The 23,816-nt window shown below is 43.0% G+C and overlaps 1 protein-coding gene across 10 annotated transcripts in view; it reads left to right on the top strand.

Annotated features, from left to right (window-relative positions):
• The window catches only part of VPS13B (vacuolar protein sorting 13 homolog B), a 1,237,203-nt gene that overhangs the window by 96,059 nt on the left and 1,117,328 nt on the right, over window positions 1-23,816 (top strand). For all 10 annotated transcript variants that reach the window (XM_033933145.1, XM_033933154.1, XM_033933146.1 and 7 more), the window contains one exon: window positions 16,710-16,972. In XM_033933145.1, coding sequence (XP_033789036.1) covers window positions 16,710-16,972 — 263 coding nt within the window. The remainder of the gene's footprint in view (window positions 1-16,709; window positions 16,973-23,816) is intronic.

Below are 23,816 nucleotides of genomic sequence, written 5' to 3'. Positions count from 1 at the left end.
GTCCCTAGGATAGAAAAGCCAGCAGTGGGGAACAAACAGGGAGGTAAGCTAGGGAGAAGGTTTAGGCTTTTTCTCCCTGAGGATCTCCCTGGGCCAAACAGGAACGACCAAGCCACACCTATGGAGGTAGAGGAAGCTGGAGATGCCCTAAATGAATCTTTGTCTGACATAGAGCTTCCTATGGAGATACAAGAATCTTTGCCTACAGATTTGGAGCATTCTGTTGAAGCCATGGAGGTTGGTTTATCCACCAGCCACAAGCAGTAAACTACAAACAGTGAGTTTTGTTTTGTAACTGTTTGCTTTTGGGACTGTTTTGTTTGAGCTTTACTATTTTGGGTTTTTCTTTTATGAAGCTGGAAGTGTCTCTGGGAAGAGGTTTGCTGTCACCCAGGGAGGGAATTTTGAAAGCCTTTGAAAAGCTTTTTCTTGCAAACCTAGGACACTCTCCTAATCCTAGCAGAACTGCAAATTGCTGCTAGAGGCTTTACCTGTGAAAGTGTGAACTGTTTGAAAGTGATACACTTGACTGGAGTTTGATTTTGAACCTGATTTAGAATACAGGCTGTGCTGGCTCTGGGGAGAACTTTGACTTAAATAATACTGACTGTTTAAAAACAAGGAAAGTTGGGATATTTTTTTTGTCTTCATTGTTTCTTTGCCTGCTTGTGAGTTTTGGCCTGAAGCATTATTATCCTTATTTGAGGCATCCTGACATATTTTTATTTACCAAGTAAAAGTGAAGTATTTTGCATTGATCGTTTCTTGGTGTTTGATTTTTGATTATTGTGAGTTTCACTGGTGTGTCAATCCGTTCCTGCAGGGTGACTCCAGGCCGGATCACACGCTGCTGTACTTACTAGGTATAGCCACTAGAGGTGCCATTGAGTTCCGGTCCGGAACAGCGGTGTGGCTACAGTCCACACAAAATGGAAGATATGAATCAACAGACACCATGGATGAAGGAGCTCATGGAAGAATCGTGCAAGAAGAGGAGGGGAGGACTCACCAGAGCCATGAAAGGGAAGAAAGGAATCACACAAAAGATATGGACTTGCGACCAGTGAGAAAGCTGAAAAAGGGGAGATATGCAATCATAGTGGGAGACTCAATCCTGAGAGAAGTGGACAGTCACATAGCAGGAGGGAGAGAAGATCGGCTAGTGACCTGCCTACCAGGAGCAAAAACGAAGGACATCACTGACAGAATTGAAAGGATCTTGGAAGGAGCGGAGACGGAAGAGACGGCAGTGATAATCCACGTTGGGACAAACGATGTCAACAGGAGAAGCTAAAGCAGGAATGCACTAACTGAACAGTTCAAGAGCCTGGGAAGGAAACTGTAGCTGAGGACACAAAAGACCCGATTTCCCCTGCAGCAGCGGACTTTTGTTCTTCCAGAGCCCAGCAGAGGAGAGGAAGCGTGGGAGCCCTGCTCCGCCCCTCCCCCGACCAGCAAAAGACCCGATTTCCCCTGCAGCAGCGGACTTTTGTTCTTACAGAGCCCAGCAGAGGAGAGGAAGCGTGGGAGCCCTGCTCCGCCCCTCCCCCCGACCAGCCAGGGACCCGATTTCACCCCCTGCAGCAGCGGACTTGTTCTTACAGAGCCCAGCAGAGGAGAGGAAGCGTGGGAGCCCTGCTCCGCCCCTCCCCCGACCAGCAAAAGACCCGATTTCCCCTGCAGCAGCGGACTTTTTGTTCTTACAGAGCCCAGCAGAGGAGAGGAAGCGTGGGAGCCCTGCTCCGCCCCTCCCCCCGACCAGCCAGGGACCCCTGCAGCAGCGGACTTTTATTCTTCCAGAGCCCAGCAGAGGAGAGGAAGCGTGGGAGCCCTGCTCCGCCCCTCCCCCGACCAGCAAAAGACCCGATTTCCCCTGCAGCAGCGGACTTTTGTTCTTCCAGAGCCCAGCAGAGGAGAGGAAGCGTGGGAGCCCTGCTCCGCCCCTCCCCCGACCAGCAAAAGACCCGATTTCCCCTGCAGCAGCGGACTTTTGTTCTTACAGAGCCCAGCAGAGGAGAGGAAGCGTGGGAGCCCTGCTCCGCCCCTCCCCCCGACCAGCCAGGGACCCGATTTCACCCCCTGCAGCAGCGGACTTGTTCTTACAGAGCCCAGCAGAGGAGAGGAAGCGTGGGAGCCCTGCTCCGCCCCTCCCCCGACCAGCAAAAGACCCGATTTCCCCTGCAGCAGCGGACTTTTTGTTCTTACAGAGCCCAGCAGAGGAGAGGAAGCGTGGGAGCCCTGCTCCGCCCCTCCCCCGACCAGCCAGGGACCCGATTTCACCCCCTGCAGCAGCGGACTTGTTTCTTACAGAGACCAGCTCACACAGCCTCTTCTCTTCAGAGCAGCCCCACTGAAACCGGGAGCTGCTCCAACGAAAAACAGACCCCTGCCGTAGGGTAGGAACTTCGGGCCGCGTGGGAGCCCAACTCCGCCCCCCGAAGCCCCCTGCAGAGCAACTCACACAGCCTCTTCTCTTCAGAGCAGCCCCACTGAAACCGGGAGCTGCCCCCCCCCCCCCCCGAAGTCCCGAACAGGTCAATCTTTTTGATCAGACATACAACATAACCCATCTACCACAAAACAACAAGATCTATCTCCCTCACCAATAACAACAGGACAAACGACTTTTAGAATCAGTCCAAACCCCCACCAACTGCCACTAAAGATGAAGCTATCCACACAAACACATACTCAAGCCACCCTAATAATAATCCTCCTCATCACCAGCTGGAAAGTAGTAGCAAACAACTTATACACCACACCCACAAGCTCCTCTGTAACCAATTTCCAACTCCATAACGGCAGAACCTTCTTAACAAGAAACTCGAACCACCAGACCAGCACCCAACATTCCATCACCACAACCTGGAGAAAAAGAACAACTCCTCCCAAGACCAAACCTACACCTCCTCCCAAAACACTCATCTACCCTGAAACGACCCACAAGAATCAAACAGAAACCACTACTCTAACGTGTGCCTACCTAAACATCAGAGCCTTAGGATCCAAAACAGAACATATAAAAAATTGGTTAAAAACCGAAAACCTAGACTGTCTCTTCCTCACAGAAACCTGGCTAACCTCAGACACAGACCCCAGAATAACAGAGGTATGCCCGCAGGGGTACAAAATAACAGTGACCTGCAGAGAGAAAAAAAGAGGAGGAGGACTAGCAATAATATTCAAAGACTCCCTAACCCTAAATATACAAGAAAAAACATCCACCACACAAATGGACTTACTTGCCTGTCATCTCACAAGCTCCACACTAAAAAACTCACTAGCATGCATGCTCTGTTACATAACACCGGGAAATTGGACCACAACGAGACCTGAATTTGAAAACTTCATCTACCAAAACTCCTTAACAGCAGAATATAACCTTATCCTAGGAGACCTAAACCTCCACCTAGAAGACCCAAAATCCACACCAGCAAAAAACTGTCTAGCATTTCTCAATGCCTTATCCTTCCAAATCCTAGACCCACAAACCACTCATGAAAAAGGACATCAACTAGACATTGCAGCCTTCATGACCCACCAATCAACCACCCCAGTAATTCAAACACCCAATGGAACCTGGTCCCCATCCCTCTGGTCAGACCACTACACTTACAATTTCAGCATTAACTGGACCAAGAACAAAACCACACCTAAATCTCAAAAAACAACATACACCTCACGCAAACATATCGAGCCAACTGTATTCTGGAAAAAAATAGATGAAACACTCCAGGACTGCGACCCAAAAGACTTCATCTCTCACTGGAATTTTCTAGCCACCAACACCCAGGACGAACTAGCCCCACTACAAACCAAAACTAGAACCAGTAGAAGATCAGACCAATGGTTTGACAATGATCTGCTCCAACTTAAAAGACAATGCAGAAGATTAGAAAGAAAATGGAGAAAAACAAACCTAGATCAAACGAAAACCGCCTGGAAAAAAACTAACAAACAATATAAAATCCTACTAAAAGACAAGAGAAAAACTCACTACACAAACCTAATAGGCACAGAAACCCAAGATACCAAAAAACTATTCAAAATATTAAAAGACCTAACGGACACCAAACCCTACACGACAACTAACAACAACCCAACCCCCTCTGCCACCCTTCTAGCAGACCATTTCAAGAACAAAATCACTAACGCCAGAGCCACCCTCAACCTTACCCCATCCCACCTAAACGAAATCACAACCCAACCCACGGATAAAGAATCTACTACAGCGGACAGAACATGGTCTCAATTCCCCAACATACAATGGTCCGAATTCAATAAACTCTACAAAAAATACAGCCACGCCTCCTGTGACCTCAACCACTGCCCAGCATATCTCCTTACCACCTCCAGTATAAAATTCCGTACTCAACTTCTGCAATGGATACAAACAACACTCAAAGATGGCTTTTTCCCTACTGACTTCAGCGAAATTATCATCACCCCAATTCAAAAAGACCCAAAAGGACCAACAGACCAACCATCCAACTTCAGACCCATTGCCTCTATACCGCTATATGTCAAAATTACAGAAGGCCTAGTAGCCAAACTCCTCACAAACTATCTAGATGACCATAACCTACTCCACCCCATGCAATCAGGATTCAGAACTAACTTCAGCACAGAGACACTCCTGGGCTCCCTTATGGACACAGCCAGACAACACCTCAGCACAGGAAAAAAAATGCTTCTCATACAACTGGACCTAACTGCAGCATTCGACCTAGTTGATCATAACATCCTTCTCCAAATCTTGGATGCAATAGGTATCTCAGATACAGTATATTCTTGGTTTGAAGGCTTCCTAAAATCCAGAACCTACAGAGTAAAATCAAACAAAGAAAAATCAGATCCTTGGTCAAACCCTTGCGGCGTACTACAGGGATCCCCACTATCCCCTACTCTCTTCAACCTATACACTGCCTCTCTCGGGGCATACCTGGATAACATAGGCATTACCACCTATAGTTATGCGGATGACATCACCATCCTCATACCATATGATCAGCCAAAGACCACCATGACAAACATAATACACCAAACAATAGAAACAGTTACAACCTGGATGAAAGAACACAAACTAAAACTCAACCCAGATAAAACCAAATTCATCCTCCTCGAAAATGACAAAGTCCCAACCATAACCAATTTAGAACTTAACTCAATCAACTACCCAATCCAAACCACCATAAAACTACTAGGAGTGACAATAGACAGATGCTGCACTATGCAACTGCAAATAAATAAAACCATACAGAAATCCTTTGCAATAATGAGAAACCTGAGACAAGTCCGGAAATTCTTTGAAAGATCACAATTCCAGCTCATAGTGCAATCCCTAATCCTAGGATTGCTAGACTACTGCAACATCCTCTACCTCCCCTGCCCTGCCACGATGACCAAGCAACTACAAACAATCCAAAATACTGCTCTGAGACTCATCTACTCACTGAGGAAACATGATCATATCACAGAAGCCTACATCAACTCACACTGGCTACCAATCCAAGAAAGAATACTATTTAAATTCTACTGCATGATATTCAAAACCCTAAATGGAAACAGCCCAGCCTACCTAAACAATCGCCTCATCCAAGCAACCTCAACCAGACATAGAAAAACGCACTCCCCTTTCACACCTCCCCCGATCAAGGAAGTAAAACGGTCAAAACAATACGACGGCCTCCTAGCCACTCAAGCTGCAAGAATGGATAACCAAATCTCCAACCTACTGTTAACCACCCCAGACTACAAGATTTTCAGAAAACAAATAAAAACTATACTCTTCAAGAAAGCCCTGAAACAGTCCTAACCACACCCACTCTTAAAACCTCTTACTCTTAACAACACTTTTACCTATCAAATGCTATCTAAAACCCATAATCTCACCATATTCTTACCTCCTAAAGACCTCCAATTCCCTTTGGTAACTCTTTATCCAATGTTTATTACCTTAAAAAATTCAATGTCATCGCTTATTCAACTCCTTTTAATTTGTATGTAATTCCTGTTTTTTTAGTTGGAATGTAATCCGCCTTGAACCGCAAGGTAATGGCGGAATAGAAATCACTAATGTAATGTAATGTAATGTAAAGATAGCATTCTTGGAGATCCTGCCAGTACCGAGGGCAGACGCGAAGAGGCAGATGGACTACAAGCAATAAACGCATGGGTGCAGAGATGGTGCGAAGAGGAGGGATTCCACTTTGTGAGGAACTGGACGGCGTTTTGGGGGAAGAACAAGCTCTTCAGGAGGGACGGGACTACACCTGAGCACGGCAGGAACAAGACTTCTAGCAAGCAACGTCAAGAGAGGAATAGAACAGGCTTTAAACTAATAAGAAGGGGAAAGCCGATAGTCGACCTGATGTCGACGGTTCGGGCAACAGAATTCAAAGAAGATACTGAGCAGGAAAAATGCTGGGTAGAAACAAAAGGCAACCAACAGGAGTTCAAGGAACATGAGAAATTGGCAAACAAAAACAAGGGCAAACAACAAGAGCTAGAGGAGCAGGAGAATTTGAGGAAACAAGTTGCAGACAAAAAAGATGCACCAGAGAAAGAGGTTCAGATTAACAAAACTCGGGACTAGCAGCTCAAAAAAGGGACGACAAGAGGAACGAATCACAGAGAAAAACAACAGAGAAGGGAATAAGCCAGGACCTAAACTGCTTGTACGCAAATGCAAGGAGCCTAAGGAACAAAATGGGAGAACTGGAAGCCACGGCCAAAAAGAGGATCTAGATATCATTGGAATCACGGAAACATGGTGGAACGAGGAAAACAAATGGGACATAGTACTGCCAGGGTACAAACACTATAGAAAAGACAGGACACACAAGAAGGGCGGAGGAATAGCACTATATATAAAGGACACCATTTACTCGACCATAGTGGATACGGCAGCAGAGACGGACGGATTAGAATCATTTATGGTTAAATTACCAGGAAGAAATGGACCTGACATAAAATTGGGACTGTACTATTGTCCACTTGGACAAACAGAAGCAAAAGACAAAGAACTGGAAGCAGAATTAAGGCGGGAATGCAAGAACAGAAACATCATAGTAATGGGGGACTTTAATTTCCACGGATAGACTGGAAAATTGGAAACTCAAACAACGCGAGGGAAACGGAATTCCTAGAATCCGTGCAGGACTGCTTCATGGAACAACTCGTCAAGGAACCAACGAGAGGGAATGCCATTCTCGACCTACTACTCAACGGGCTGGGGGGACCTGCAAAGGGAGTAGAAGTACTAGGACCATTAGGAAACAGTGATCACAACATGATCCAGTACAAACTAGAAGTAGGAACATCAAAAGGGAAAAGAACCACAGCGACAACGCTCAACTTCAAGAAAGGAAACTATGACGCTATGAGATAAATGGTGAGAAGGAAACTCAGGAAAAGCTCAAGAAAAACAAAGACCGTGGAGGAAGCCTGGTCCCTATACAAGGACACGGTACAAGAAGCACAAAATCTGTACGTCCCCAGATTTAGAAAAGGGTGCAAAAAGAATCAAACAAAGGACCCGGTGTGGATAACCAAGGAAGTGAAGAAAGCGATAGAGGACAAGAAAAAATCGTTCCGGAAGTGGAAAAAGGACAAAACCGAGGAAAATGGGAAAGAGCACAGGAAACACCAAAAAGAATGTCACCAAGTGGTTAGGAGAACGAAGAGAGACTGGCCGGGGAAGGAAGGAATTTCAAATCGTTCTTCAGATATGTTAAAGGGAAACAACCGGTGCGGGAGGTAGTGGGACCGCTGGACAATGGAGACAAAAAAGGAGTGATAAGGGGGGAAAAAGAGGTGGCTGACAGATTAAACATATTCTTCTCATCAGTTTTTACAAGTGAGGACATATCCAATGTACCGAAACCCGAAAAAAATCTTCAACGGAGAACCGGAAGAAAAATTATCGATGGTAGAGGTAAGTCTCGAAGATGTCCTCCAACAGATAGACAGACTGAAAACCGACAAATCCCCGGGCCTGGACGGAATCCACCCAAGGATATTAAAAGAACTGAAAACCGAAATAGCGGAAATACTCCAAAAAGTTTGCAACCTATCCCTGAAAACAGGAATGATCCCGGAGGACTGGAAAATAGCAAATGTCACACCTATCTTTAAAAAGGGATCGAGAGGTGACCCGGGAAACTACAGACTGGTGAGTTTTACTTCAGTACCGGGCAAGATGGTAGAAGCACTGATAAAAGACAGCATCTGTGAGCACATAGAAAGAAATAGGCTAATGAAAACGAGTCAACTTGGCTTCTGCAAAGGAAGATCGTGCCAAACGAACTTGCTGCACTTCTTTGAAGGGATAAACAGCCCTATGGACAAAGGAGATCCCATAGACATCATATATCTTGACTTCCAAAAGGCTTTTGACAAGGTACCACATGAGTGGCTACTTAAGAAACTATGGAACCACGGGGTAGAAGGGGACGTATAAAGATGGGTTAAACATTGGTTGGCAAGCAGGAAGCAGCGGGTTGCAGTGAAGGGCCACTACTCAGGCTGGAGAAGGGTCACAAGCGGTGTCCCGCAGGGATCGGTACTTGGGCCGCTGCTGTTCAATGTATTTATTAATGACCTGGAAACAGGGACAAAGTGCGAAGTTATAAAATTTGCGGATGACACCAAACTCTGTAGCAGGGTCCAAACTGTAGGGGAATGTGAAGAACTGCAAAGGGATCTGACCAAACTGGAGGAAAGGGCGAATAAATGGCAGATGAACTTCAATGTGGAGAAATGCAAGGTCATGCATATAGGGAAAAAGAACTCAATGTTCAGCTACACAATGGGGGGTTGGTACTGGGGGAAAGCAACCTTGAAAAGGACTTGGGAGTGTTGGTGGATACAACAATGAAACCGACGGCGCAATGTGCTGCGGCCTCTAAGAAAGCAAACAGAATGTTGGGTATTATCATGAAGGGTTACATTCAGAACGAAGGAAGTTATCATGCCGCTGTATCGGGCGATGGTGCGCCCGCATCTGGAGTACTGTGCCCAATATTGGTCACCGTACCTTAAGAAGGACATGGCAATACTTGAGAGGGTCCGGAGAAGAGCCACACGAATGATAAAGGGTATGGAAAATCTTTCATACGCTGAGAGGTTAGAGAAACTTGGGCTCTTCTCTCTGGAGAAGCGGAGACTCAGAGGAGACATGATAGAGATGTACAAGATTATGAAAGGCATAGAGAGGGTGGAGAGGGACAGGTTCTTCAGCGTACTGGGAACAACAAGAACAAGAGGACATCCAGAGAAATTGAAAGGGGATAAGTTTAGAACCAATGCTAGGAAATTCTTCTTCACTCAGAGGGTGGTGGGTGGATACCTGGAATGCGCTTCCGGAGGGTGTAATAGATCAGACTACATTATGGGGTTTCAAAGAGGGACTAGATAAATTCCTGAAGGATAAGGGGATTGAAGGTTACAGATAAAGAAGAAAGAAAGGGTATAGATAAAAAAGAAAAGGGGTTTGAAGGATATAAAGGATTAGGGAAGAACAGGTTCTAGACAAAAGATCACTTTACAGGTCATGGACCTGATGGGCCGCCGCGGAAGCGGACCGCTGGGCGCGATGGACCTCTGGTCTGACCCAGTGGAGGCAAATTCTTATGTTCTTATTCTTATGTTCTTACTTGAATACTGTAGAGGAGAGGAAGGAAAGGGGAAGATATGACAGACATTTAAATACTTGAAAGGTATTAATCTAGAAACATATTACTTCCAGAGAAGGAAAAATGGTAAAACTAGAAGTCATGAATTGAAGTTTTGGGGTATTAGACCTAGGAGTAATATTAGGAAATTATGTTTCACAGAGAGGATGGTGGATGCCTGGAACGCTCTCCTGAGGGAGGTGGTGGATATGAAAATGGTGATGGAATTCAGAAAAGCTTGGGATGAACACAGAGGATCTCTAATTACAAAATGAACTAAGGCTGATACCAGGTACACTTGTATGGTCTGTGTCCTGTATATGGCAGTTTGGATTAGGAGGTCTTCGACAAAAACAGTCCAATATTGGTCTATGTCCAATATGGCAGTTTGGATTGGGGAGGGCTTCGACAGAAACTCCAATATTTAGGATATGAGGATAGTGCTGGGCAGATTTTTATACTGCAAATGACTAGATAGTTTGGATAGGCTGGAGTGAGTTTCAATGGCAACTCTAGTAGTTGGAACCTAAGGACAGTAATGAGTGGACTTCTGTGGTCTGTTCCATAATTATCAAAGAAGAAACGACAATCATGAATTTATAAGAAGTGTGACTATTGGGCAGACTGGATGGACTGTTCAGGTTTCAGTGCTTCTATGTAATACTACCTATACTTTAGAATATGCTGAAAAATCCTATTGAGCCCAATCAAATCTATAAGTCTAATATTTTTATATCTTAATCTACTCTAGTCTCATTACACCTTTAGAAAACCTCTCACTTAAGGCTTTAGATACAGAATTATAGATTTCTGACATATCTATAATTCTAGACACAAAAAGAGAAAAGAACATCAAACCAAACACTTCTCAAAGAAGGGGATTCAGTGCATTTCAGCAATGTTTATTGGAATAAAATATGTATATAAGATTTATGAAGAAAGGACACGACACTGTGTTTTGGTGTGTCTGCCAGGGGTCTACCGTCATCTGAACGTACATGAATAGCAAGAAAGCCAGTCACTTAAAAATTAAAATGTTACATACATAAAGAAAGCATAATAGGAACTCTAAACCATATTGTAATCAGAAGAGATCCCCTTTAAAAGAGATATTTTGGAAGATGCATTGTTATCATCTGCTGTGTGGTTACAAGAAGATAATTTATTGGTAGAGGGAGGCAGGCAGTGGAAAATTATTTTCTAGAAATGCAGTCTTTAATGTTAGTTGGCACAGAAAAACTGAGTCCTGTGCCAGATATAAAGCTTACTGTCACGCTTTTGCTATAAGGAGCTAAGCAAATGAACTGGTGGTCTATCAGAAGCAGTAATAGCAACTAGGAAAAAAAAAACACACACAATAATGTTGCCAGGATTTGCTATTTATGTAAGAAAATGACTTACTTTATGAGAAATCACAGTACAGTAGTACTACTTTGAAAAGAATATAGGACTTGTAAGCATAAAGAATGGCTTAAATAGATCAAATATAAAGTTGATTTATGTATTTCAACATCAGTTTTAGGTCATTTTGTATTGACCTGATGGTAGAGAGTTTAACTTTTAAACTATGCACAAATGTATTAAACTAATCTAATGAAAAAATAAGGGAGCTATTTTAGATTTGGTCCTTCATGGAATGGAAGGCATAGTACAGGAGTTAACTGTGTTGGGTCTGCTAGGAAACAGTGATCATAATGTGATCAAATTGGAGCTGATATCTGGAGTGATGTCTCAAAAGAAATCTACTGTAGAGGCATTTAATTTTCAAAAGGGCGACTATGATAAAATTATGAAAATGGTGTGAATATGTATACTGGGACTCTATTCAATTGGAACAATTTTTACAACTTCATGAAACTTGTAAGACTGCCATCTGATTTAATAGTAGTTTGGAGTTTAGATTTATGATGCATCATAAATATTTGATTTTTCGATCATGATTATGTTTGAATGTATCAATTAGTTAATATCAGAATGTATTCTCCCATTATGTGGACTAGAAGGGATAGTGAATTATATTTGAAATGGTTTATTTTTCTGTAATTTTCCTTTCTTTATTATTATCTGTAAAAATGATAATGATGAAAACTTGATTTAAAAAAAATTATGAAAATGGTTAAAAAGCAGCTAAAAGGATCAGTTGCAAAGGTTAGGACTGTAAACCAAGCATGGATGTTATTTAAAAATACCATCATGGAAGCCCAGACCAGATGTATTCCACGTATTAACAAAAGTGGAAAGAAGAGGAAACAAGAGCTGGCATTGTTAAAAGGTGAAGTGAAAGAGGCTATTAGAACAAAAAAAAAAAAAAATCCTTTAATCTGGATCAAGAAAATAAGAAAAGACACAAACACTGACAAATTAAATGCAAAGCACTGATAAAGAAAGCTAAGAAAGAATATGAAGAGAAACTTGCCAGAGAGGCAAAAACTCATAACATCAGGTACATCAGAAGTAGAAAACCTGTGATGGACTCTCTGGGACTGTTGGATTATCAAGGAGCAAAAAGGGCACTCAGGGAGGATAAGGCCATAGCGGAGAGACTGAATGAATTATTTGCTTCGGTCTTTACAGAAGAAGATGTAAGAGAACCAGAAATAGTTTCTAAGTGTGATGATGTGGAGTAACTGAAAGAAATCTCTGTGAATCTGGAAGATGTACTAAGCCAAATCAATGAGTGAAAAAATGATAAATCACCTAGACCAGATGGTATACATCCCAGGGTACTAAAAGAACTCAAACATGAAATTGTTGACCTGCTGTTAGTGATTTGTAATCTGTTGCTAAAATCGTCTTTAGTACCTGAAGATTGGAGGTTGGCCAATGTTACACCAATTTTCAAAAAGGGGTTCAGTGGAGATCGGAAAATTACAGACAGGTAAGTCTGACTTCAGTGCTGGGCAAAATATTAGAAACAATTATAAAAAATAAAATTGTGGAACACTTAGACCAAAGGATTTAATAGGACAGAATTAGCTTGGGTTCTCCCGATGGAGGCCTTGCCTCACCAATTTGCTTGATTTCCTTGAAGGTGTGAATAAACATGTGTTTAAAGGTGAGCTGGTTGAGGTAGTGTATCTAGATTTTCAGAAAGCTTTTGACAAAGTTCCTCGTGAGAAGCACCTGAGAAAATTAAAGAGTCATGGCATACGTGGCAAAATTCAGTTGTGGATTAGGAATTGGTTATTGGATAGAAAACAGAGGGTAGGGTTAAATGGTCATTTTTCTCAATGGAGGAGAGTAAACAGTGGAGTGCCATAGAGATCTGTACCTGGACAGGTTCTACTTAACTTATTTATAAATGTTCTGAAAATGAAAATGACTAGTGAGGTGATTAACTTTGCAGATGACACTAAACTGTTCAAAGTTGTTAAAAGCATGCAGATTGTGAAAAATTGCAGGCAGACCTTAGGAAATTGGAAAACTGGGCATCAAAGTGGTAGATGAAATTTAATGTGGACAAATGCAAAGTGATGCACCTTGGGAAGAATAATCCAAATCACAGTTACCAGATGCTAGGGTCTACTTTGCTGGTTAGTGCTCAAGAAAAAGATCTGGGTATCATTGTAGACAATACAATGAAACCTTCTGCCCTATATGTGGCAGCGGCCAAGAAAGAAAACAAGATGCTAGGAATTATTAAAAAGGGATAGATAACAAGACTAAGAAAGTTATAATGCCTCTGTATCATTCCATGGTGTGACCTCACTTGGAGTATTGCGTTCAATTATGGTCTCCTTATCTCAAGAAAATATAGTGGCACAAGAAAAGGTTCAAAGAAGAGCGACCAAGATTCTAAAGGGGATGGAACTCCTCTTGTATGAGGAAAGACTAAAAAGATTAGGGCCCTTCAGCGTGGAAAAGAGACGGCTGAAAGGGAGATATGATTGAAGTCTACAAAATCCTGAATGGAGTAGACTAATTTTTCGCTGTCAAAAATTACAAAGACTAGGGGACACCCAATGAAGTTACAGGGAAATACTTTTAAAATCAGTAGTAAGGCTATTCTTATGTTCTTATGACTCCTAAGGTGGACCCTAGCATCTGGTAATTATGCTATTGCAGCTTTGTAAAAGGAGCCCAAAGTGTAATATTTGGGATATTGTTCCAGAATATTTTTGCAAAAAATTTTACATCATATGTGATTGCTATCATTTCAGATAATGACATAATTATCAATGACTTCCTACCCAACGGTTACAAAATCATCCCTCTCTCCAGGATCTTCAAAAGAGGGGGGTGGACTAGCCATCATCCTTAGAGACCACTTCAACTTCCAGATTATAGATTCCAAATCTACAGACGACCTAGAAATCCTTACTTGCAACCTCTCAAAACAAGGACTTCCCAACCACCTGACTACTACTCTGTTCTACATCCCACCCAACAAATGGAACAAGACTTCTTCGAATTTCTCCTTCTAAATACCTCCAAAGACAAATACAATCTCCTACTGGGTGACATAAACCTCCATCTTGAATGCCAGGACTCCCCCCTAAATCAAAGAGTTGTTCTCCTTCCTATCCTCATTGGGATTCACTATCCCCTCCACTACCAGTACCCACCAAAAAGGCCACCACCTAGACCTAATCTTCTCTTCCAAAGACCCAACCCTCTCAACCATCGCCCTTACAAATGAAACCTGGACTGACACTATCTGGTCAGACCACCTGCTCGCCAACTTTCAACTATTCTGGAGCGATTCAAACTCAAACCCAGCAGTTAAACACAGAAGGGACGCCTTGATCACAACCTTCAGACCCTCTCTCAATCCCACCAAATTCTTGTCACACTTTGAACTAGCACCCAACCTCGACACAGGTAAGAATTTCGCTGTAAACTAGCAGCCAGATCCTAGACAAAATAGCACTGCTAAAGAAAGGCAGAAAGAGAAGACACATTATAGATGGTTGACGTGACACAGAACACTAAAACGAAAGGCATGCCAACTAGAAAGAATTTGGAGCAAAACAAAGTTGGATAAGGATAAAGCAATATGGAGAGCTATGATACACGAGTACAAAAGATTGTTAAATGAAAAACGACGTGCGTATTATTCAAACAAAATAGGCTCACCCACTATTAACAATAAAGAACTCTTCAAATTAATAAATACGCTATTTTAAGTTAACCATCATAAAAGATCCCCCTCCAACCAACTACCTACTGTAGAGCTCTTCGCATCCCACTTCCAGACAAAAATTCTCTTACTCAGAGCTTCCTTCCAAAAGTCTACCCCCTCTCTAACTCACCTCCCCACTCCGACGTGATTCCTGCTGACATGTCCTAGAACCACTTTGAAACCCCCAGTTGGTTCCAATTGTCATCTTGACATCTGCCTGCCCATCATCATGAAAGCACCTTCAAAGCCCTGCTCTACAGCTGGATTGCACAACAGATTACCAAGGGTGAATTCCCAACCGAACTTAGTCATATCCTCATCTCACCCATTGTGAAGAACCACAAAGATCCCATCTCCTCAACCTCAAACTACAGACATTGCCAACATCCCCTTCTTTACCAAATTGATGGAAGGTCTTATCAATATGGCGTTGACAAGCTATCTAGATAAATTCTCATCACTACATGAATATCAATCAGGATTTTGTTCACAACCACAGTACTGAAACCGCCTTAGCCTTCATCGTGGACCACATTTCACACATCCTCAATTCAGGGAACCAGGCACTTATTCTACAGTTCGACCTGAGCAGTGCCTTTGATCTAGTGGACCATGCCATACTCCTGAGCTGTCTTGATGCCTTAGGTCATCATCAGAGACGCTGGCAGAGGAAATCAGAGCATGGGAAGGCCGCGAAGCAGCGTCTTTAGTGTGATGCTGCCGCTGCTGGAGCCAGTAGGTTTGACGGTCGTCTCGCAGTGAGAGGATCAGTGGGGTCGGCTGCACGGCGGCGATAGTGGCAGGGTGGGGGTGGGGGGAGAGGGTTCTACTACACAGGGGGATGGCTGGCAGGCAGGTTGGCTTCGGAGGGTGCGGGAGGGACAAAGTTTGGAAGGCAGTGAGGGGGAGCAGGGAAGAGGTGCTGCTGGATAGGGGGAGTAGAGAACAGGTGCTGCTGGACAGGGGGAGCAGGGAAGAGGTGCTGCTGGACAGGGGGAGTAGAGAACAGGTGCTGCTGGACCAGGTGAGCAGGGAAGAGGTGCTGCTAGTGAGGGGGGGAGAGTGTTCTACTGCACAGGGGGATGGCAGGCAGGCAGGCAAGCTAGCTTCAGAGGGTGGGGGTGGGACAAAGTCTGGAAGGCAGTGATGGGAAGCAGAAAAGAGGTGATGCTGGACCGGTGGAGCAAGGAAAAGGGACAGGGCGAGCAGGGAAGAGGTGCTGCTGGACCAGGTGAGCAGGGAAGAGGTGCTGCTGGTGAGGGGGGGGAGAGTGTTCTACTGCACAGGGGGATGGCAGGCAGGCAAGCTGGCTTCAGAGGGTGGGGGTGGGACAAAGTCTGGAAGCAGAAAAGAGGTGATGTTGGACCGGGGGAGCAAGGAAGAGGGACAGGGGGAGCAGGGAAGAGGTGCTGCTGGACAGGGGGAGCAGGGAAGAGTGGAGTGGGGGGAATATGTGGTGAAGAGCACTGGGGGCTCATGGCATGCCAGTGCCAGGTGCCATCACCCTGGGCGCCTCCTTCCCTTGCTATGCCACTGATGTGACCTTTCCTTTTGCTGTGGAAATGTGGATGTCTAGAGTTGTTGGATATAAAGCACTACTGTACCTTGAGCAGTTATAGTAATAATGCATAATGAACTCACTGCATTATTTTTCTGTAATTAAGGCCAAAAAGTGACTATTTTTGACCACATAGTTTATTATATATAAAATTGTATTCCTAAACATCTAACAATGTTGTTTTTGGACAAACTGTTTATGTGATTGTGGGATATTAAACATAAGATGATAACGCATTGGATAAAGTGGTACATCAAGAATAAATAAGCATAAATAAATAACCTTCTAGGAGTTTGAAGGTAGATCGGACTAGGATATGATCATGTTTTCTTTCTTAATCTCTGAAATGTTCTAGGTACAGAAGATGAAATGGGCAAACAAGTGCAGTATAAACCTGAAGATGTCTATTTGCATCAAGAAGATGATGATCAACAGGGATGGGTATCATGGGCTTGGTCTTTTGTTCCTGCTATAGTGAGTTATGGTGATGAAAATGGAGGAGAGGTATATGCTGAAAAAGAGGCTGGAACAACACCGCATTTTCAGAAATCACAGGCCTTAAAGGATCCAATTGTTTCCATAGGATTCTATTGCACAAAAACAACCATCACATTTAAGGTATGTGCAGAATAATAGAGTGCCTAAACATAAGTATAATTATAACCAAAGAAAAAGTACATTTGAAAGATTTTTCATTTTTACCTTTGAATTGAAAGGATGACTATGTATGTACCTGCAAAGACTGAAAACTATAGGAACTTAATTGATGGAATAAGCTGATAGTTTTGTTTATTTTCTTTAATAGACTGAAATTAATTTTGAAAGCCTGAAGGAATCTTGTATGCTTGTACAAGTGTAGGTGCTCAGAGGTGCCAGGTCTCAAGGTGCTATGGGTGCTTGAGCATCCCCAGCATTATTTATTTATTTAAATTTTTATCCATTTGTCCCCAAAGAGCTCAGAACGGGTTACAGGTTAAACATACATACAGTACTAAGGCATAGAGTAGTTGAGCGAAGTCGAACTCTGAAAAGTACAGTCAAACTTTGGTTTGCGAGTAACGCGGTTTGTGAGTGTCTTGCAAGTAGAGCAAAACACTCAGCAAACTTTTGTCTCGTAAACTGAGCGCCGCCCCAATAAACGAGCACTTACAGCTGCAGGCAGCACCACTTCAAGGAGATGCCTCTTCCGTTCACCAGCCAGTCTTCCACACCAAGTGCTTTCCGCACCACATTGGAGAACCCCCGAGCCCACGTAGCCAAGTGCCTTCACAAATGCGCATTACGTATAATCACGCATGTCGATCATAGTTGCATGCGGCTGGCCACGTACAAACTGCAGCACCCGGCACCCGATGGGTACACACCCCTGGGCCACCCCTCGACACTTCCTCCCAGTTCCTTAGCACCTTTTGGGTTGTGGAACGAATTGTCAGCGTTGCCATTGTTTTCTATGGGGAAATGTGCTTTGATATACGAGTACTTTGGATTATGAGCATGCTTCTGGAACGAATTATGCTCGTAAACCAAGGTACCACTGTAGTTCCTTATTTTACGGAGTTGTCATAGGTAGTAATATGAGGAAGATACCACCTAGGAGATTTTTTTTTTTTTTTTTTTAATTTATTTATTATACCGTTCTCCCAGGGGAGCTCAGAATGGTTTACATGCATTTATTCAGGTACTCCAGCTGTTTTCCCTCTCTGTCCTGCGGGCTCACAATCTATCTAACTGGTCGGAAAGTGACAGGTTGCCGTCAAGGAGTATTCCTATGCTGTTATAATAGTTGAGTCCCAGCACAGTGAAGGACAGGCACGGTTACATTGTTCTTTGCGAGTCCAAAGGAATTTTTGATTTCCGAGTGTCATGGGATTTCCCTAGCGGTAGGTACAGTTCTTTGCAAGGCTACAGGGCAAAGCAGGAAGGAAGGCTTCTGTATCTCAGCTACTGCTTATATTTTCCCCTGTAGGTTAGATGGCTGATTGTATGTGACCAATGAGCTACAGCAGCTAATGAGAGGAAGTGTAGCAGATAATGAGAAAAGGAAAGGAGTAGTGCCAGCTCAATTAATGGACTAGGTGAGGCACTGGCTCAGGGTGCCGCTGATAAAGGGCACCAAAATCCCAGTCCAATCTACTTCAGACGCCTAGAAGGATAGATGCCAGATTTGGATTATTGTGCCCTTTATCACAAGCGCCCTGAACCAGTGCCTCATCTAGGCCTGCAAGAAGGAAGAATTTACTGGATCACATGTGGCGGAAGGGAATGGAGGGTGAGATATATCAGCTTGCAGATAGTGTGTGTGTGTTGGGGGGGAGGGGAAAGAGGTTACCAATGCAAATGTTGGCTCAGGGTGCCGTCCCTTCAACTGGCCCTGGAAAGGAGCTAGTTCCAATAAACTTTATTAGCATGACATGTAGCCAAAATAATACTTTTAGCAGTTAAGTTAAAAAACACAGAAGCATTGGAAGAAGGGCTAGGAAGTGGGAAGGGAATTCAAATGGGTTACTGCCTGGGAAACAGAATGCTGCTATGAAGAGCTGAATAGAAGAGAAGCTGAGGACAGATGTTGGGAGCAGATCTCTGCAAGAGGAATAGAAACAGGCTGCTGAGGTGAGATTTGGACAATATGTTACCCCCCTCTATCTACCTCGCAGTACCCCTCCTAAAAAATACTTGTTCATCTCTTCCTGTCTTGTACCTCTCAATCCGTATTGTAATGTAACTTCTGTAGCTCTTTAACTGTATCATATTGTATCTCCTCAAATTGTTCTGTAATTCTCCATGAATTTATTTAGGCATTGTGTGACCCATTAATCCCAGATTAGACTAGATTAGATTAGGAATACAGAAAGGGGACATGATCTGGGAGATAAGAGCGGGCAGAGGGAATTCAAGTTGCAGAGGGAAGAGATAATGAAAGAAACAGAGTGTTAGAAATTAGAAGTGTTTGCGCTTTGCATGTGCATTGTCTAATAAAACATGTGTACTGAACTGTTATATTTGTTTGACAGGAGGTGCCTAGTTGTACTGTACTATCTTGTTCATGTTATTCTTCTCATGTATTCCATTTGGCTGTACAACTGGAACGTATCATGTCATAGTTAATACTTGTATAATTGTTTTTTTTCTTTTCCTCTTCATATGTTATCATTATAAATCTTTATATGTTGTTATTAGAAATCTAATAAAACAATCTAATAAAAAAAAGAAGTGTTTACACTGTCGTGGAGGGGGAAACCCCCCACTATACTGAAAACTCCCGTTCTCCTTCCCATTTTCACTCTTCAGCAGTTTTCAGTGTAGTGGTGGGGGTGTTCTCCCCCCTCCACGGCAGCACAAACACTTCTAAGTGTAGTGGGGGGGGGTTTCACCCCACCCCCCTCATAGCGCTAACGGGAACAGCGGAAGTGGCGGCACGCATTTGTCCTGCACGCAAATCTCATCACGGGATTGTTGGTGCGCTAAAGTCCTGCGTGCTTTTGATGGGTCACCACTGATCCCTGGCTTACCTTCTGGCTCCCAATTCCTAGACCACCTCGGGGCTAGCTTTTGGGATGTGTGATCTGTATATCTGTACAGGGAACCATGAAGAGGAGCTAGTACTATACTGGTACTCTACCACATATCCTTCCATATCTTGTGGGTTGGAGAAAGAAGGATGGGGTGATAGTGGTGATGGGCAGAATGCTAATATAAATATATATTTTGGTCACTTTATGCTATTTTATATTTTGAAGGTAATATAAAGAAACAAAAAAACAAAAAAATAAGGTGATACCTTTTTTATTGGACTAACTAGACTCATTTTATCATGAGCTTTTGAAGGTAACCCTTCAGATCCGAAAAAAGCAAATTTAGACAAATATCGGTATATATGAGGAAAACATGAAAGCATTTTAGGAATAGGAAGAGGAAAAGGGATGAATAGGTGGGCAGGAGACAAAAAGGTGGCAGAGCAGTTTTAAATGTCTTTATAGTGGGAAAGAAAGCCCAGATCTCTGTTAAGTCCTGTCTGGTAGGTGACAAAATACCTTATCATTTTGATTTCAAAGGTTTTACGTTCTTGGATTATTTTAAAGCTCCTTTTTAGTATTCTCACCATAAAATCATTGGTGCAGTGGTCAGTTTTTCCAAAGTGTTGTCCAACAGAGGTTGATATTGCAATTTTTAGTTTCAAACAATTTTTATTGATTCAAGCAAGGAACAAATCCATTATGCAAGAACAGTCAACATAAATACAAATAGCAATATTTCAGCGATACAAAACAACTCAAAATTTCCAGCATCAAATTTTCAACTATATAAGAAGAAGGTATAGCAATGTGTTATGGATGATAGTGCGCAAGCCAACAGAGCAAAACTTAAACAGGCAATGTATCATCCATGAGGGAAATATGCAACACAATGACCCCCCCCAAAGCACCAAAAGAGAGAAAAGAGCAAAAACAAAGAAAAAAAGGGTGGTGGTGGCAGCTAAAGAGCTATTAGCACTCAGCACTCGCATCCCCAGGAGCTCTCAGAACAACCCACTGAGAAAATCACCTCCTGATTTACAAAACATTAAGGATAAGACTACGAGCCTTATGATGCAAAGAATTTATATAAAGGCCCCAGATTTGGTGGGGGTTTAAAAAAAAAATTTCTTTGAGTTTTAGAAAATACAAAGTAATTTACAACATACATATCATACTATTCAGTAAAGAAGATGAAGTACAAACCACCAAATAACAAACCAGAATGAAGTTTACTTATACCATTCAGCAATATATAAAGAAAACCCATCCCCTCCCACCCACCCCCACCTACCCTTTGGGGGTCCATCTAGGTTCTACAAATCCTACAGCAAATATATATCAGTGGGTAGGCTCCACAAACCTGTAAAAGTAACAAATTAAAGATTGCTATTGAGTGTCCTTCCAGGAGATGTACGGGTAACAAATTTTATAAAAGGCCACCAGTTGGCCTGATTTTAATACAGTTAATTTGGTCATCAGGAAGATAAAGTCCAATCTGTGAAGTACTGATGCCATGATTGGAGGCGAAAAAGTTCTCCATGTTCTGGCCAAGACCAGCTTAACTGCCACAAAAATATGGGAGGCCAACCGATGGACCAAAGGGTGAAACCCGGGCGGACGTACATGCAAAAGACAGTGCTCTGCCCGCTCAGGGTATGGTTCTTGCTGCACCAAAGCATATAATGAATTCCAAAGCCCACTAATTTTTGGACAGGCCCACCAAATATGGAGCATATCACCCTGATCACCACAATTTCGCCAATAGGTTCCATTGTCCAAGTTGAACCAGGCTCGGAGATGAACCGGTGTATAATAGCAGTGGAACATCTTATGCTCATTTTCTCTTAGAGTGCTATCTATAGCTACATTATGCAAAGAAGAAAGGTTTTGGTCCCATTGCTGGGCTGTGAAAGTGATCTGAAGGTCCTTCTCCCAACGCTATTTGTATGTAGAGATTGGATCAGTGTAGTTCACCAAGGCCAAATAAATCCTTGATACCACTCCCTTACTGTGTTCCTTGCTTTTTCTAAATTTGTTTCAGCCAGGCTCAAATCATCAGTTGCATGGGTGGGTCAAAAATGTACATATCTGTGTGTATCAGAAAGAGTCACTCACTGGGAGACAATACTTATCCTGTAAAGTTTGGAAAGATACTACCCTCTATCTGGGAAAAATTGAGTTCTGATCACTCCCTATATATCTAAAGGGCTCTGTAATGCCAAAGGGGTTCGCTGGGCAATAGCTCGGATAGAGGAGATAGGAATCCAGCTCTGTTCCAGCCAAACCCTCAGCTTAGATGAGTGAGTCAACCAGTCATATAAAATCCGCAAGTGTGCTGCTTTATAATAGAGGAAAAAAATCCGGAACCACATCCTACCAGCTCGTCAAGGATATTGCATCGCCAGAGTTCGAACCTGTGGGGGAGAGGGGGGCATTTATTCCAATGTATCTATAAACCCTCTGTTTAAGTTGGCGAAAGAACAATTTAGGATAGGGAAGTGGGAGAGCCATAAATAAAACCAGCAGTTTTGGCAAGATCATCATTTAATGGCATGAATTCTGCCAGTCCAAGAAATCGTCAGACCTTCTCATTGTTCCTGAATCATAAATAATTCTTAAGTTTTGGATGGGAGATTCGCAGTATACATGTCTTCTGCCTGCCGAGTGATATTGACTCCCAGATATTTTATGCTCTTCGCTGCCCAGTGGAAAGGATAACAAGGTTTAAGGGCCTCTACAGTAATTTGGAGAAATGTTATGTTCAGTATCTATGACTTAGTAAGATTCATCTTGAACCCCATTAGCAGACCATAGGTTTGTAACAGTCATGAGGGGAGGCTGTGTGATAGTTAGTAAGACATCATCAGCAAATAGGGTAACCTTTAAATTAAATTGTCCTAAAGAGAGGCCCCATATCCCCCCATGATCACGAATCAATTGGGCAAATAATAATGGCAAGAGGGAGCAGCCCTGCTCTGCCTCGTCCCTCTATGGAGGGGGAAAATAGTAGAATGCGAATGGTTTATCTTCAAGAAAGCCAGTGGTTCTGCATATATTAAGTGCATCCAAGACATATCGCCCCTCAATTCCTATCCTCTGTAAAACAGAACGGGCCAATATACTCCATTAAACACCTTTTTGGCATTGAGGGACAACAAGAGCATCGGAATATATTTATCTTGGGCATATTGGATAGTGTGGATGACCCTTCTGATATTATCAAATGTTTGTCAGCCCTGAATAAATCCTGCTTGATCCTCATGGATCAGGTCTGGTAGGTATCGCTGCAGTTGCTTTGCTAATATTTTAGTAAATATTTTGTAATCTGTCCCCAGCAAAGAAATTGGTCTATAGGACTGGCAATGATGAAGGCCCTTACCGGGCTTCAAAAGTAATGTTCTTGCTGCTAAATGCCAGGAGTGTGGGAGAGCTGCAGCTTGATCCAAAGAGAGGAATACTCGAAGGAGCAGGTGAGCTAAGAGTGAGCTAAATCTTTTATAGTAGCGGTTGGAGAACCCATCTGGGCTGGGAGACTTGCCTATAGGCAGGTCTTTTATAGCCTTCTGGACTTCCTCCAGCTCTATAGGGCGAGAAAGGTCCTCCCCTGCCGAGGCTTGCAAGAGGGTAAAGAAACTGTATCCAAAAATTGCTCAATATCTTCTAAGGAGGAGGCATGATCCGGAGTATACAGATTAGTATAATTACATTACATTACATTAGAGATTTCTATCCCGCCATTACCTTGCAGTTCAAGGCGGATTACAAAAGAGTTATAAAAGGTGGGTTACAATATTGGATCATTGGTAAATTCAAGAGAAGTTGAAAAGGCTGGTTACAAAAAGAGATATAAATGGTGGGATACAGTAGATCATTGGTGAATTCAAGAGAAATTGAGAAGAACTGGTAGTATCTGTGGGGCGGGGTGAAGGCAGGAGGATGGAAGGTAA

This window comes from Geotrypetes seraphini, chromosome 2, assembly GCF_902459505.1.
Source record: "Geotrypetes seraphini chromosome 2, aGeoSer1.1, whole genome shotgun sequence".
Taxonomy (NCBI): Eukaryota; Metazoa; Chordata; class Amphibia; order Gymnophiona; family Dermophiidae; genus Geotrypetes; species Geotrypetes seraphini.
This window is presented reverse-complemented; position numbering and strand designations above follow the sequence as displayed.